Consider the following 13,970-nt stretch of genomic DNA (forward strand, 5'->3'; position numbering starts at 1 on the left):
TCACCGCTAAAGTCATTTGAACTACTGTCAATTTGAACTTAGTTCTAGTGGCTATTATTATATGAGAGATCTGTCATTGTAAGATACCTCAAGTGGGACTCAAGACAGTTCCAAGTTCAAAAAATGTTGCTAAACTCCAAAGGACACAAAATGGCAGACACCTGCAGTGCTCTTATTTTAGTAATAATTCTCATCAAATGCCAAATGCTTTTAATTCAAGATCTCAATGACAGCCTAACTGGTATTCATATCTGGAGGACAATTAACCTGTTGTAAGAAGATACTGGAATGAAGCACGATTCAAACACATTCCTGTTGTCACAGGCTCTGAGTGGTGAGAAGGGGGACCAAGGTCCTCCAGGGGATCCTGGCTCCCCTGGGTCCCCAGGACCTGCAGGACCAGCTGGACCACCTGGCTACGGACCCCAAGGAGAACCTGGTCCCCAGGGCATGCAAGGAGTTCCTGGAGCCCCTGGACCACCCGGAGAAGCTGGTTGGTTAGTTTTCTTTCCAGTCCTGTTTTCCGATGGAGTGGGTTGATGGTTTCTAGAGCTAACGAAGCTTCTCGAAGACTAAGGAACATATAGAAACTTGCTTCTAATGAATAGAATATGTCATCTCACAGATGCCAGGAAAGAATATGTAGGGTATGTTAGAGAAAACTCATCTTTTCTCCATTACTGGGCAATTCAACTGAAATTTCCTAGGATATTCCATATCTATTACTTATATAAATATATGAAATGAATAGATGCTAAGCGTTATTGCAAATTTGTTTTTTGTGTGTGTGTTTTTTTAGAGACAGGGTCTCACTCTGTTGCCAGACTGGAGTGCAGCGGCATAATTATAGTTTACTGCATCCTCAAACTTCTGGGCTTAATAGATCCTCCCACCTGGTCTCCTGAGTAGCTGGGGCTATAGGCGTGTGTCACCACGACCAGCTAACTTACATTTTATTTTTATTTTTTGTAGAGACAGGATCTTGCTGTGTTGTCCAGGCTGATCTCCATCTCCCAACCCCAAATAATCCTTGCTTCAGCCTCCCAAAGTGCTAGGATTACAGGTGTGAGCCACTGTGCCCAGCCACAAATTTGTTGATTTTGACCCGTAACTCAATAGGCAGATTACAAATAAAACTTTAAAATATCTAAGACAAATGAAGGAAATGGTCTGATAATAGTTTAAAAGTCCAGGTAACTTTTGAGATATACATATACTGGCCGTAGTTCTGGATTTAGGAGTGTGGCTGAAGGTCAGAATAGCATGCTACTGACAGTTTTAAGCAAATAATGCCACCATGGTCGAGTTTTACTTCTAAAATCACTTTAGGCTGGGCACAGTGACTCACACCTATAATCCCAGCCTTTTGGGAAGCCAAGTCAGGCAGATCACTTGAGGTCAGGAGTTCAAGACCAGCCTGGTCAACATGGCAAACCCCCATCTCTACTAAAAATACAAAAATCAGCTGAGCATGGTGGCACATACCCACAGTTCCAGCTACTTGGAAGGCTGAGGTAGGAGAATCGCTTGAACCTGGAAGGTGGAGGTTGCAGTGAGCCGAGATCGTGCTACTGCATTCCAGCTTGGGCAATAGACTGAGACAATGTCTCAAAAATAAATAGATAGATATATAGGTAGGTAGGTAGGTAGGTAGGTAGGTAGGTAGGTAGGTAGATAGATAGATAAAATAAAATAAAATCACTTTAAAGGGTGAGACCCAGTAAACCTGTGGTCTCTAAATCATTTCATAGTATCTTCCCTCATCGGTAAAACTTTTAGAGTACACAACCTTACATTATGTGTTATAAACGTATGCATCATTTCTGTCCACACATGCATGTAAATCTTAAATCTTATCTTACGACTTTCTCTACATATTAAATAAATAAATAAATATTTATGTTTATCTGCACCTTACTTTGGAGGCTGTTATTCTTTTTTTTTTTTTTTTTTTTTTCTGAGATGGAGTCTTGCTCTGTTGCCCAGGCTGGAGTGCAATGTTGCAGTCTTGGCTCACTGCAACCTCCACCTCCTGGGTTCAAGAGATTCTCCTGTGTCATCCTCCCGAGTAGCTGGGATTACAGGCACCTGCCACGATGCCAGGCTAATTTTTGTATTTTTAGTGGAGATAGGGTTTCACCATGTTGGCCAGGCTGGTCTTGAACTCCTGACCTCAGGTAATCTACCTGCCTCGGCCTCCCAAAGTGCTAGGATTACAGGCATGAGCCACCATGCCTGGCTGAAGGAGGCTGCTGTTCTAATTCAGGTACTAGCAAATGGTGGTGGACCACTGTCCAAGTCCAGCCCACTGCCTGATTTTCTATCAGGCTAAGATTTTGTATCAAGCTAAGAATGGTTTTCACATTTTCAAATGATCGAAAAAATATTTAATGATATTTTGTGATGCATGAAAATTATATGAAATTCAAATTAGAGTATCCATAAATAAAGTTTCTTGGAACGCAGCTGCACTCCTGTATGTACTGTCTCTGGCTGCTTTTATGCTACAATGGCGGAATTGAGTAGTTGAGTAGATTTGAATCATGAAGCCTAAATTTCTTACTATCTGGTCCTTTACAGCAAAAGTTTATTTAGCCCTGTTCTAATCCATCACCAAATGCTCTATTGTTGTTGCCGTTTTTGTTGTTGTTTTTTGAGATGGAGTCTTGCTCTGCCACGCAGGCTGGAGTACAGTGGTGTGATCTCGGCTCACTGTAACCTACATCTCCTAGATTCAAGGGATTCTCGTGCCTCAGCCTCCCAAGTAGTTGGGATTACAGGCACACACCACCACACCTGGTTAATTTTTGTATTTTTAGTAGAGACAGGGTTTACTACGTTGGCCAGGCTGGTCTTGAACTCCTGACCTCAAGTGATCCACCCACCTAGGCCTCCCAAAGTGCTGGGATTACAGGTGTGAACCACCACGCCCGGCCTCTTCTGTTATTTCTAAGTGTGAATCTTTACTAAAGGACTCCATTGTCATAAAATATATTATTATCAAAATTGTCTCATCACATACTATAAACCTATTTTTTCTATAAATAAATGACTATGTGGACAACGCTTATGACTAAACATGTTTTTAATGTTTGCCACTGTGGTCAGAATGTTATGTCGTGTCCTTATCTGCTGAGTAGGCATTCTTTCCCTTATGACAGAGAACTTATCAGAGAGGTTAAGAAAAGTGTCCAAGTTCATAAACCCGCATCAGCCTTGCCCATATCAAAACTTACTGTTTCATTCAATAGGCTTCCTGTGGAAACTAGTCACCCAATAAATAAGTATCCTATCAGTATTCACCAACGTTTAAACTTAATTCCATATTATCAATTTTTTGGAATAGGCTGTTTTCAACAGACCAGCATGTTAGGCTATTAATTTCCCTTTTAGAAAAAAATTAGAAGTGCAGCTCGCTGCCAGCGCTCATTCAATTTTACATAAACGCGTTCTTTGAGGCTGAAGCAAATCTGATTTTCAATGTGAAATAAAATACAACAACTGTTCCTGGAGTTATTTCTAAACAGAACTTGTCGCTAATCCTAATATAAGGGGGTAAAGTTAGGACTGTCATCTGTGAGTTATCTCAGAGTAAACAGGAAACGGGTTAAAACAATTAGACAATTGTCTAAACTTACAAATATTTGTTGATTCAATAAGAAAGTTTCTATGGGCTGGTCGTTCTTAAGCTAGTTTTGAAGCCTGTGAAAACAGAGGTTATTTTTTATTTTCTTTGGGATATGTTTATAAACCCTTTATAATCGTATTTCCTCCTATCATCTAAGACAAGCTTCAGTATATACCCCAATCTTACGACCACAACTTTCCTTAAGGTCCTAGGGGAGAAGTCAGTGTTTCAACACCAGTTCCAGGCCCACCAGGACCTCCAGGGCCCCCTGGCCATCCTGGCCCCCAAGGTCCACCTGGTAAGTACCCTCTGCCAAATCTGGTGCATGGCATCAGACAACACCCTGACTCTCTTGGAAAAATACTGTCCCCATTATAAGGAAAAAATGTATTCATTGGCTCCAAAAGAGAGCACAGGGCAGTGTCTTATCTGATAAGCAAGCAGGCTGGGGACTCACTGTAGTTCTCTGAGGTTATCCAAATTATTCTAACTAACTGGTGCTTCTAATATAAAGGTTCCACAGGAGAACCGATGTAACTACTTAAGAGGGATTTTAGAGCAGAAAAACCTTTATGGAGTTTTGGTGGGGGAGCAAGTGATGTTTGCCCACTGGTAATTCGTTAGGATATTTTCCATAGCATCTTCATTTGAAAACTGAATTTCTTTGCCAACGTGATGTAAAACTGAGTTTTGCATGCATGGAGGGAGACTTACATAGTTCAAGACATCTAGAATATTTCCCATTAGGAATTAAATTACATTGACAAAATTCTTTGCAATTCCTAAAGATTAGTCCATTGGATAGGGAGAGGGAAGGAGAGCATATGATTGGGGTTGTGTTAAAACATTTTTCTTGGCTGGGCGCGGTGGCTCCCGCCTATAATCCCAGCACTTTGGGAGGCCGAGGCAGGCAGATCATGAGGTCAGGAGATCGAGACCATCCTGGCTAACATGGTGAAACCCCATCTCTACTAAAAATACAACAAAAATTAGCTGGGCATGGTAGTGAGCACCTGTAGTCCCAGCTACTCGGGAGGCTGAGGCAGAAGAATGGCGTGAACCCGGGAGGCGGAACTTGCAGTGAGCCAAGATCACGCCACTGCACTCCAGCCTGGGCGACAGAGTGAGACTCTGTCTCAAAAAAAAGAAAAAAAAAAACTTAATGTGCAAAAGGGATAGGATGACACAGAGAACTTAGACATTTTCTTTTATAACAAGATGAAGGAAAGTTGCTGATGTGGAGATGCATATGTATATTGGTTTTTAAGGTATGCCTGGATCTACGGGGAAATGTGGAGATCCTGGTCTTCCAGGACCTGATGGTGAACCAGGAATTCCGGGAATTGGATTTCCTGGGCGTCCTGGACCTAAGGGTAAATTTAAAATTTTTTCAAACATAAAGTTCGTTGTGGATATTTAGAAGATGTATATATGTATAAGTAAAATTAGTAAAATACAATATAAAGATATAGAGGATATAAGACATAAAAATGAGTAAAATAGGAAATATCCTAATACTCTTTAAAATGTTTTCTGGGCCGGGCGCGGTGGCTCAAGCCTGTAATCCCAGCACTTTGGGAGGCTGAGACGGGCGGATCACAAGGTCAGGAGATCGAGACCATCCTGGCTAATACGGTGAAACCCCGTCTCTACTAAAGAATACAAAAAACTAGCCGGGCGACGAGGCGGGCGCCTGTAGTCCCAGCTACTTGGGAGGCGGAGGCAGGAGAATGGCGTAAACCTGAGAGGCGGAGCCTGCAGTGAGCTGAGATCCGGCCACCGCACTCCAGCCTGGGCGACAGAGCCAGACTCCGTCTCAAAAATAAAATAAAATAAAATAAAATAAAATAAAATAAAATAAAATGTTTTCTGGCCAGACACAATGGCTCACACCTGTAATCCCACACCTTGGGAGACTGAGGTGGGCAGATCACTTGAGGTCAGGAGTTCGAGACCAGCCTGACCAACATGGTGAAACCCAGACTCTATTACAAATACAAACATTAGCCTGGTGTGGTGCCACGTGCCTGTAATCTCAGCTACTTGGGAGGCTGAGGTGCAAGACTCTGTCTCAAAAAAAAAAAAAAAAAAATGTTTTCTAAGAGCCATAAATGGAAAAAAGTCTTATAATAATATGTTAGGTGAAAAGGCAGAATTTACATTGATTTATGCAATTTCATTTCAGTTGTATTTTTTAAAACACATAGAAAACAACTAGAAGGAAATTCACCAAAATGGTAATAGTGAACCTTGATTGTTGGATTTCAAAAACATTTTTGATACTTCTCTATAAATGCCTGCATCTTTTACATGTATATATTTCTTTTTTTTAATAAGAAAGGAACTATTAAATCACAAATAGCTGATTTCCCCATACACTCCAAAATAAATTACAGAATTTATTTTCCTTTAGGAAAAACAATGCTGTTTCCCGTTTAAGAGGAAACACTCCAAAAAAATCTAGATGCTGAGAACTCACACAATGACATAAACCTGCCCACTGACAAGTACATGAAAGTCCTGTCCAGGATGACATATGAATAACCTGAGTCCGTGGATTCTCACACAGAACTGCAAATTTTATGACAATTTCATGTTTGTTCCAATATTATTTAAAATGTTTGTCAAAAATAGCATCCATGTTTTGGTGTTTCAGCTCTTGGATTAGTATGTCATCAGTGTTTATTATACATTAATTTTGCCCAAATATGAGAATATTGATTTCGATTTATGAGTATTTGAAATGGAAAACATAATCACATTTCTCATGGAGTCTCAAGAATGGCTTTGAGTCCAATTTCTTGGTTTTCTTCCTAATGATCTGTGAAGTAAGGGAGCCTGGCTCACATTTGTACTTCATTCTTCTTGGACCCTGCATTAATAAACTACATCCCTACTTTGTAACCCTAGGTATTGACTCTCTGGAAGAAGACTGTTGACTATGGGAAACAGAACTAACCCAAGAGCTCCTTGAAAGTGGAGATTTTACGCCGGGCGCGGTGGCTCACGCCTGTAATCCCAGCACTTTGGGAGGCTAAGACGGGCGGATCACGAGGTCAGGAGATCGAGACCATCCTGGCTAACACAGTGAAACCCCGTCTCTACTAAAAATACAAAAAATTAGCCAGGCGCAGTGGCGGGCGCCTGTAGTCCCAGCTCCACAGGAGGCTGAGCCAGGAGAATGGCGTGAACCCGGGAGGCGGAGCTTGCAGTGAGCTGAGATCCGGCCACTGCACTCCAGCCTGGGCTACAGACAAGACTCTGTCTCAAAAAAAAAAAAAAAAAAGAAAGTGGAGATTTACAGTTTCACAATTGAATCTAACGAATCCCATGAACTAACTGCAAATTAAATATTGGTCAAATGAGGGTATGAAGGAACACTCTGAATGCAGCCTTGCTTCACCGTGGCTTCCTCTTCTGAACAGGAGAACACAGAAAATGTGTTGACCCCTTTCTCAATTCGCCTACTATAAAGGCATACGAAGTTAATCCCTTACGTGCAATGGATGCTATAGGGTATTAGGACTTACTTTTCTTAAGCAACCCTGTTGGGAAAGGCTACCTGGGGTGCTGAAAAAGCTCTATATCTTTTTTTTTGTTTGTTTGTTTGAGATGGAGTTTCGCTTTTGTTGCCCAGGCTGGAGTGTGACTGGCACTATCTCGGCTCACTGCAACCTCCGCTTCCTGGGTTCAAGCAATTCTCCTGCCTCACCTCCTGAGTAGCTGGGATTACAGGCATGCGTCACCATGCCTGGCTAATTTTTTTTTTTTTTTGTATTTTTAGTAGAGACGGGGTTTTTCCATGTTGGTCAGGTTGGTCTCAAACTCCTGACCTCAGGTGATCCACCCACCTTGGCCTCCCAAAGTTCTGGGATTACAGGTGTGAGCCATTGTGCCCGGCCAAAAGCTCAGTATCTTAATCTAGGTCATGCTTACATGAATATATCTGTATATAAAAATCCACTTACCTGTACACTGTATGTAAAAAATACTTCAAAAACAAAGTCAAATGGTCAACCAGCATCAGTGGTTTGAAGAATTGCTGAATCAAAATCATAGCCATACTAAACAACCAAATAGAGAAAGTTATTTTTTTAAATGGGAACCAATGTAATTTGATTTGGAACTTTAAAAAAATTGCTAATTTATCAGTTGGTTTTATTATCATTTAAACTTTCATAAAAGCATCTCTGGCTGGTTGAGAGATAAGAGAGTTACTGCTCAGAATCTTTCAATAAGACTAATCCTACCGAGCGCAGTGGCTCAAGCCTGTAATTCCAGCACTTTGGGAGGCCAAGACGGGCGGATCACGAGGTCAGGAGATCGAGACCATCCTGGCTAACACGGTGAAACCCCGTCTCTACTAAAAAATACAAAAATCTAGCCGGGTGAGGTGGTGGCGCCTGTGGTCCCAGTTACTCCGGAGGCTGAGGCAGGAGAATGGCGTAAACCTGGGAGGCGGAGCTTGCAGTGAGCTGAGATCGGGCCACTGCACTCCAGCCTGCGTGACAGAGCGAGACTCCATCTCAAAAAAAAAAAAAGACTAATCCTACAACAACGTTTATTGTTTTTTCTCTGTAGGAGACCAAGGTTTTCCAGGTACAAAAGGATCACTGGGTTGTCCTGGAAAAATAGGAGAGCCTGGGTTACCTGGAAAGCCAGGCGTCCCAGGAGCCAAGGTATGCAAAAATTCAAACTCAAACTGTCACAGAAGAGAGGGCGGGTGACCATTAATTGGCCAGTTTGTATGCACCTACCTGGCAGAACACTCTAGATGTAGAAATTATCAATATATTTGTAAATGATGAAGATGTTAAATTTTTTAAACATTTCTCTGGATCGTCTTCCATTTTAGAAAGGAAAACATAAGGTGTCAGAATGCAGATTTCATCTTGACAGCATCTTTAACCATTTCATAAACACTCGAAGTATTTAAAATGGGACAACACTAGAAAGAAATGTGGTTAGCTATGAGAAAAACTATCAAAAGTAAAAACATCTAGATTTTTCTCTTTACAGACAATCCCATAGTCTTCTGAAAAAGTGGAGGCTACATATCCTGAAGTGTTATTAAATATAATCTTATAGAAAAGTCAGCAACTAGAGCTCAAAAAGGAAAGTTGATGGCATGGTGGTTGCTGTGCAACAGGGACTTACAGCCTCCGTAACAGAGACTAGTCAGTATCAGCGAGGATTTGGAGGCACTATATAGTAATAACATAATTTCTGTGCTATAGGGAGAACCAGCAGTAGCCATGCCTGGAGGACCAGGAACACCAGGTTTTCCAGGAGAAAGAGGCAATTCTGGGGAACATGGAGAAATTGGACTCCCTGGACTTCCGGGTCTCCCTGGAACTCCAGGAAATGAAGGGCTTGATGGACCACGAGGTACAATAGCAAGTGTCATTACTTTTCTCCGCTGTGAGCTCTGCTAAAAGGCAGCAAACTGAATGTGTAGGTGTTCTAGAAATGAAGAATTCTCAAATAAAATTTCTAGTTCGAGAAATAGAATCTGTAGAGCCTAATTATTTTCCCATCCAATGTTCCTGCCCTACCTTTCTTCCTTCTTTCCTTCTTCCTTCCTTCTTTTTAAATGAGTGCCCTCTACAAAAGGTATATTAATGGTAGTAAACATAGGTCTGATATAGGTGGGAAAAAAGTTAACAGAAGAATGATTGCTATAGCAATACCAAGACCTTAAGTTCTAGCACCTGGGTATATACGTGTGCTTTCTTTTGCAGGAGATCCAGGGCAGCCTGGACCACCTGGAGAACAAGGACCCCCAGGAAGGTGCATAGAGGGTCCTAGGGGAGCCCAAGGACTTCCAGGCTTAAATGGATTGAAAGGGCAACAAGGTAGGAGGAGGGCCTCAAAACTGGCCACCAGATGGGCAGGAGACATGAGACTCCTGCTCTGTGCTTTGCTGCTTAACATGGGAACTGTCCAGCAACAAGTCCTGGCCACTGTTCAGTGAGAAATACTTCAGAAGTGTAAACCTTGCTGTCAGGGTTTGTTGCACACAGTAGTGTGTACCACCTATAAAGGAAGAAACCTGAAGTTAATATAGTGAGTTGCTTTGTGTCTTTTATGCAAGAAAAATATGAATGCTGAAGACAGAGAGAGATTGGTGTGTGTTTACATATATTTAGATACATATAAATTCTCAGAAAACATTTTACTTTTAATACTTTCATAAGTATATTAAAGTGGTAAATTTATCCTTATTATTAAAATGTGGTAAATGTATGCAATGATACCAGTTTAAAAACTTATAAACTAAAATATGTAGTTGATTGTTTTACACACAATATAAAAGAAAAAACATGAAAATAAATCTAAATGATGCAGGCTAGATGTTCCAGATGATGGAAAACTTACTGTATGTTTATGGATCCTCTCAATCAGATCTGATGAACTATTCCTAGAAAAATTTACTTAGGAATCACTTAATGTCTGTGGTCTATCATATTGCTTATATGTTCACAAACACATTTTTGACCAAGACCTTAACTGTTACAGTGGCATTATTATTGTTTCCAGAGGCATCCAGTGACTTACCTCTACGTGAATGGCTCTGTATGTCTTCTGCAGGATACAGAGTGAGCAGCATTCATAAGGTGCAGTCCCAGAATATGTCTGCAGGACTAGAAAATAGATATAAAGACTACACTTGTATTACTGCATGAGTAATTGGAGCAGAGAATGTTAGAGCCAGAAGGGAGCTCAGAAATTTTACAGAGGGGACATTAAATACATACACGCGCATGCGCACACACACAGACACACACACACACACACACACACACACACACACACACAAACGCGTGCAGGCATAAGTGTGCAGTTACCCCAAATCACAAAGCTAAATATTTACAGCCATAAAATATTTCTAAAGTGGCCGGGCTCTGTGGCTCATGCCTGTAATCCCAGCACTTTGGGAGGCCGAGGCGGGCAGATCACTTGAGGTCAGGAGTTCGAGACCAGCCTGGCCTGCATGGCAAAACCCCATCTCTACTAAAAAGACAAAAATTAGCCACGCGTTATGGTGCATACCTGTAGTCCCAGCTACTTGGGAGGCTGAGGCAGGAGAATCACTTGAACTAGGGAGGCGGAGGTTGCAGTGAGCCGAGATCTCACCACTGCAATCCAGTCTGGAAGACAGAAGGAGACTCCATCTTAAAAATATATATATGTATGTATTTCTGAAGTTAGGAGGGGAAAGCATTTGTGGGTTAATAAATTCATTCATTCATTTATTCATACACAGGCAGAAGAGGTAAAATGGGGCCAAAGGGAGACCCAGGAATTCCAGGCTTGGATAGATCAGGATTTCCTGGAGAAACTGGATCACCAGGAATGTCAGGTCATCAAGGCGAGATGGGACCACCAGGTCAAAAAGGATATCCAGGAAATCCAGGAATTTTAGGGCCACCAGGTATACTTTTTTGTGTTTCTATTTTTCTTCTTATTTCCTCTTCCTCTTAAGGTGGCTCTGTCAACTGTACCTAGACATATGCTTTTGATGCTACGATGTTACTTAATACAAGGTTTTCCTTCTAAATTATTTGTAAGAAACCAGGGGCCATGTTGCAGGGAAACGGTGGTGGCTAGATGAATACATTTCACAATTACCCAGAAGGTGGCTATTTTTGCTGTGTAATCCTTTTTATATACCATTACTATAATATGTTTGCTAGTATTTTGTTGAGAATTTTTGCATTTATATTGAGAAGGGATATTGGTCTGTAATGTTCTTGTGATATCTTTGGTTTTGGTGTCAGAGTAATGCTGGTCTGATAGAACAAGCTGGGAAGTGTTTCCTCCTCTTGTATTTTCTGGAACAGTTTGTGAAGAATTGATGCTCTTTAAACATTTGGTAGAATTCACCAGTGAAGTTATCTGGGTCTGGGCATTTCTTTGTGGGAAGTCTCTAAATGACTAATTCAGTCTCTTCATTTCTTATAGGTATATTCAGGTTTTCTATTTCTTCTGGAATCAGTTTTGGTATTCTGTTTCTCTAGAAACTTGTCCATTTTTTCTAAGTTATCTTATTTGTTGCCATAGAGTTGTTAATCATATTTCTGTATAGTTGTTTTAATTTCATGGCTATGTTTATTGTTTATATGTTTGGGGAGAATATTCTGTTCCCTCATGTCATAAGGACTTCACTGATCTCCCCTCCGGAAAAGAGGCTAAAACAACTTGATCGACACATTATCTTTTCATTCATGTTATTGGGCTACTATCACATGCCAGCATTCTTCTAGGCCCTAGAGACACATCAGTCGGTAGACAAGTCTCCCCCTCTCATAGTAGAGGAGCAATAACAGAAATATTTAAAATCTAAGTTCAATTTGAGACAAGTGTTATGGAGAAAATAAAGTGAAGGGATATAATAGAAAGTGACTGGTCAGGGGCTGGGAGGATGGAATGCTCCAAAACTTCCACATATTCTATCCTTATCCATGCATATGATTTGCTACCAATCACTTCTACACAGATGAGTTTAAAAGACCATTTACCGACCCATCTCCTAGACTAATACAGTAATTTTACTATGTACAGAGGCCATTTTTTTCAACTCCCAATCTCTACTTCTAAGTATAATTTATTTCAGTATATGGAATATTTTGCTCTTCTCACTCTGTACAACATGTGCTGCTTTGTGCTAATTTGTTTCCATAGGTGAAGATGGAGTGGTTGGGATGATGGGCTTTCCTGGAGCCACTGGCCCTCCGGGGCCCCCTGGGAACCCAGGCATGCCAGGGCAGAGGGGTAAGTAATGGAATGTCTTTCTAAATAGCAGGAAGCATAAACAATGTTCATTTATTTTGCAGCAAAAAAAGTTATGTTTCTTTGGAGGGAGAAATAGTTTTGAGAGAGCAGCAGTATTTGATTTTGCTGTTTTCTGTGTTCCTTTTTTCCATGTGAATGGAATCCTGTTTTCTCCGTGCAGGCTTATACCACTACCCTTATGAGGCTGCCTGCATGGGGAAACTATTTATCAAGTTCTCAGCATTGTTAGCCTTTTTTGTTTGATTTTTTTCTGTTTTATCGTAAGCACTGCCAACTTTTTAATCCCTATGAACTACTTGAAGAATTAAGGACCTGATGTTGTTACTCCTGTCTGTTAGGGAGCCTTGGAATTCCAGGAGAAAAGGGCCAGAGAGGAACCCCAGGAGCCAAGGGGGAACAAGGAGATAAAGGAAACCCCGGGCCTTCTCAGATATCCCACGTAATAGGGGACAAAGGAGAACCAGGTCTCAAAGGTAAAGAATTGCTTGTTTGGAATCAGGACATCAGAGCTGATTCTCGGGCTAACAAATTACCCAGGCAAATCCCTTTAATTGACAAATAAGGACAGTGAGGACCAGTGTTTAGTTACCTGCCTGTCACACAGCCAGTTGGTGGCTGAGCAGGCACTAGAACTGAGTCACCTTCCATGACATGTTGCCTCCTCGATGTGTAACATTTTTATTTCTAAGTTAATTCTGCATTTTGATTTGCTATATTTAAATCATCAGCAGTCAGTTTTTAAATTATAAGCCTCAAAACTCCCTCTTTGCCAAGTATAGAGAAAATTAAACCCTTAAAAAAATTCCACATTATAAAACTTTTCAGGCTGATGTTGAAATCTCCTTCTCAAATTCAACTTTATTCTGTAGACTACCAGGAGAATATTTTCTGATTCCATCTAAAAACTTCTTCTCCTGTTCCAAATCCTTTGGAGAATAATTATTAAAAAGAAATGCTCCAATGAAAATGTAACCCTTTAAAAGACTGTTGTTAGATGTGGTTCTTAAGCTAAAATTCAAATGCATTCACATCATTTCAAGTTATTTGGGCACTTTTTTGGTAGTTTTTGTGATATGATCAATGCAGCCAGTATAAAACTAAACTTTCAGAAGCCTTCCCTTGTGGTCTTCTTGACCAAATGTAATCCCAAGCAACTTTAGAAAGACAGAGAACTGTTGGGCAAAATACTACATTTGCAGATCAGATTCTCATAGCAGGAAAGGAATAAAAGAAAAATGTGTCATAGCAAGAGCGCAATAAAAGAAAAATATGTTTGCAGTTGCAAAACCATGTTAAATTTTGAGACATTTGAAATGACTTTTGAGAAATGAGACTGTATTCAACAAATATTTATATGTGTGGCACATAAGGATGTAACAAACCTTCACATGTACTGCCAAACCTAAAAAAAAAAAAATTCTGCACAGGGTGCTGTAGACCACAATATAAAGGCTGACTAACTGGCAAGTTAGGAAGTAAAGGCCTTCTGGGTAGTCCCCATCTAACCTGGTGTCGAAGAGACAGTTTAGTTCTGGCACAAAAAGAA

The 13,970-nt window shown here is 40.7% G+C and overlaps 1 protein-coding gene across 1 annotated transcript in view; it reads left to right on the forward strand.

Annotated features, from left to right (window-relative positions):
* COL4A3 (collagen type IV alpha 3 chain) overlaps positions 1-13,970 on the forward strand; it is a 149,301-nt gene that overhangs the window by 107,553 nt on the left and 27,778 nt on the right. The window contains exons 26-34 of the mRNA XM_023193878.1: positions 325-493; positions 3,834-3,926; positions 4,897-5,001; positions 8,210-8,307; positions 8,866-9,016; positions 9,370-9,483; positions 10,896-11,063; positions 12,314-12,403; positions 12,763-12,897. Coding sequence (XP_023049646.1) covers positions 325-493; positions 3,834-3,926; positions 4,897-5,001; positions 8,210-8,307; positions 8,866-9,016; positions 9,370-9,483; positions 10,896-11,063; positions 12,314-12,403; positions 12,763-12,897 — 1,123 coding nt within the window. The remainder of the gene's footprint in view (positions 1-324; positions 494-3,833; positions 3,927-4,896; positions 5,002-8,209; positions 8,308-8,865; positions 9,017-9,369; positions 9,484-10,895; positions 11,064-12,313; positions 12,404-12,762; positions 12,898-13,970) is intronic.

Source organism: Piliocolobus tephrosceles, chromosome 11 (genome assembly GCF_002776525.5).
Source record: "Piliocolobus tephrosceles isolate RC106 chromosome 11, ASM277652v3, whole genome shotgun sequence".
NCBI lineage: Eukaryota > Metazoa > Chordata > Mammalia > Primates > Cercopithecidae > Piliocolobus > Piliocolobus tephrosceles.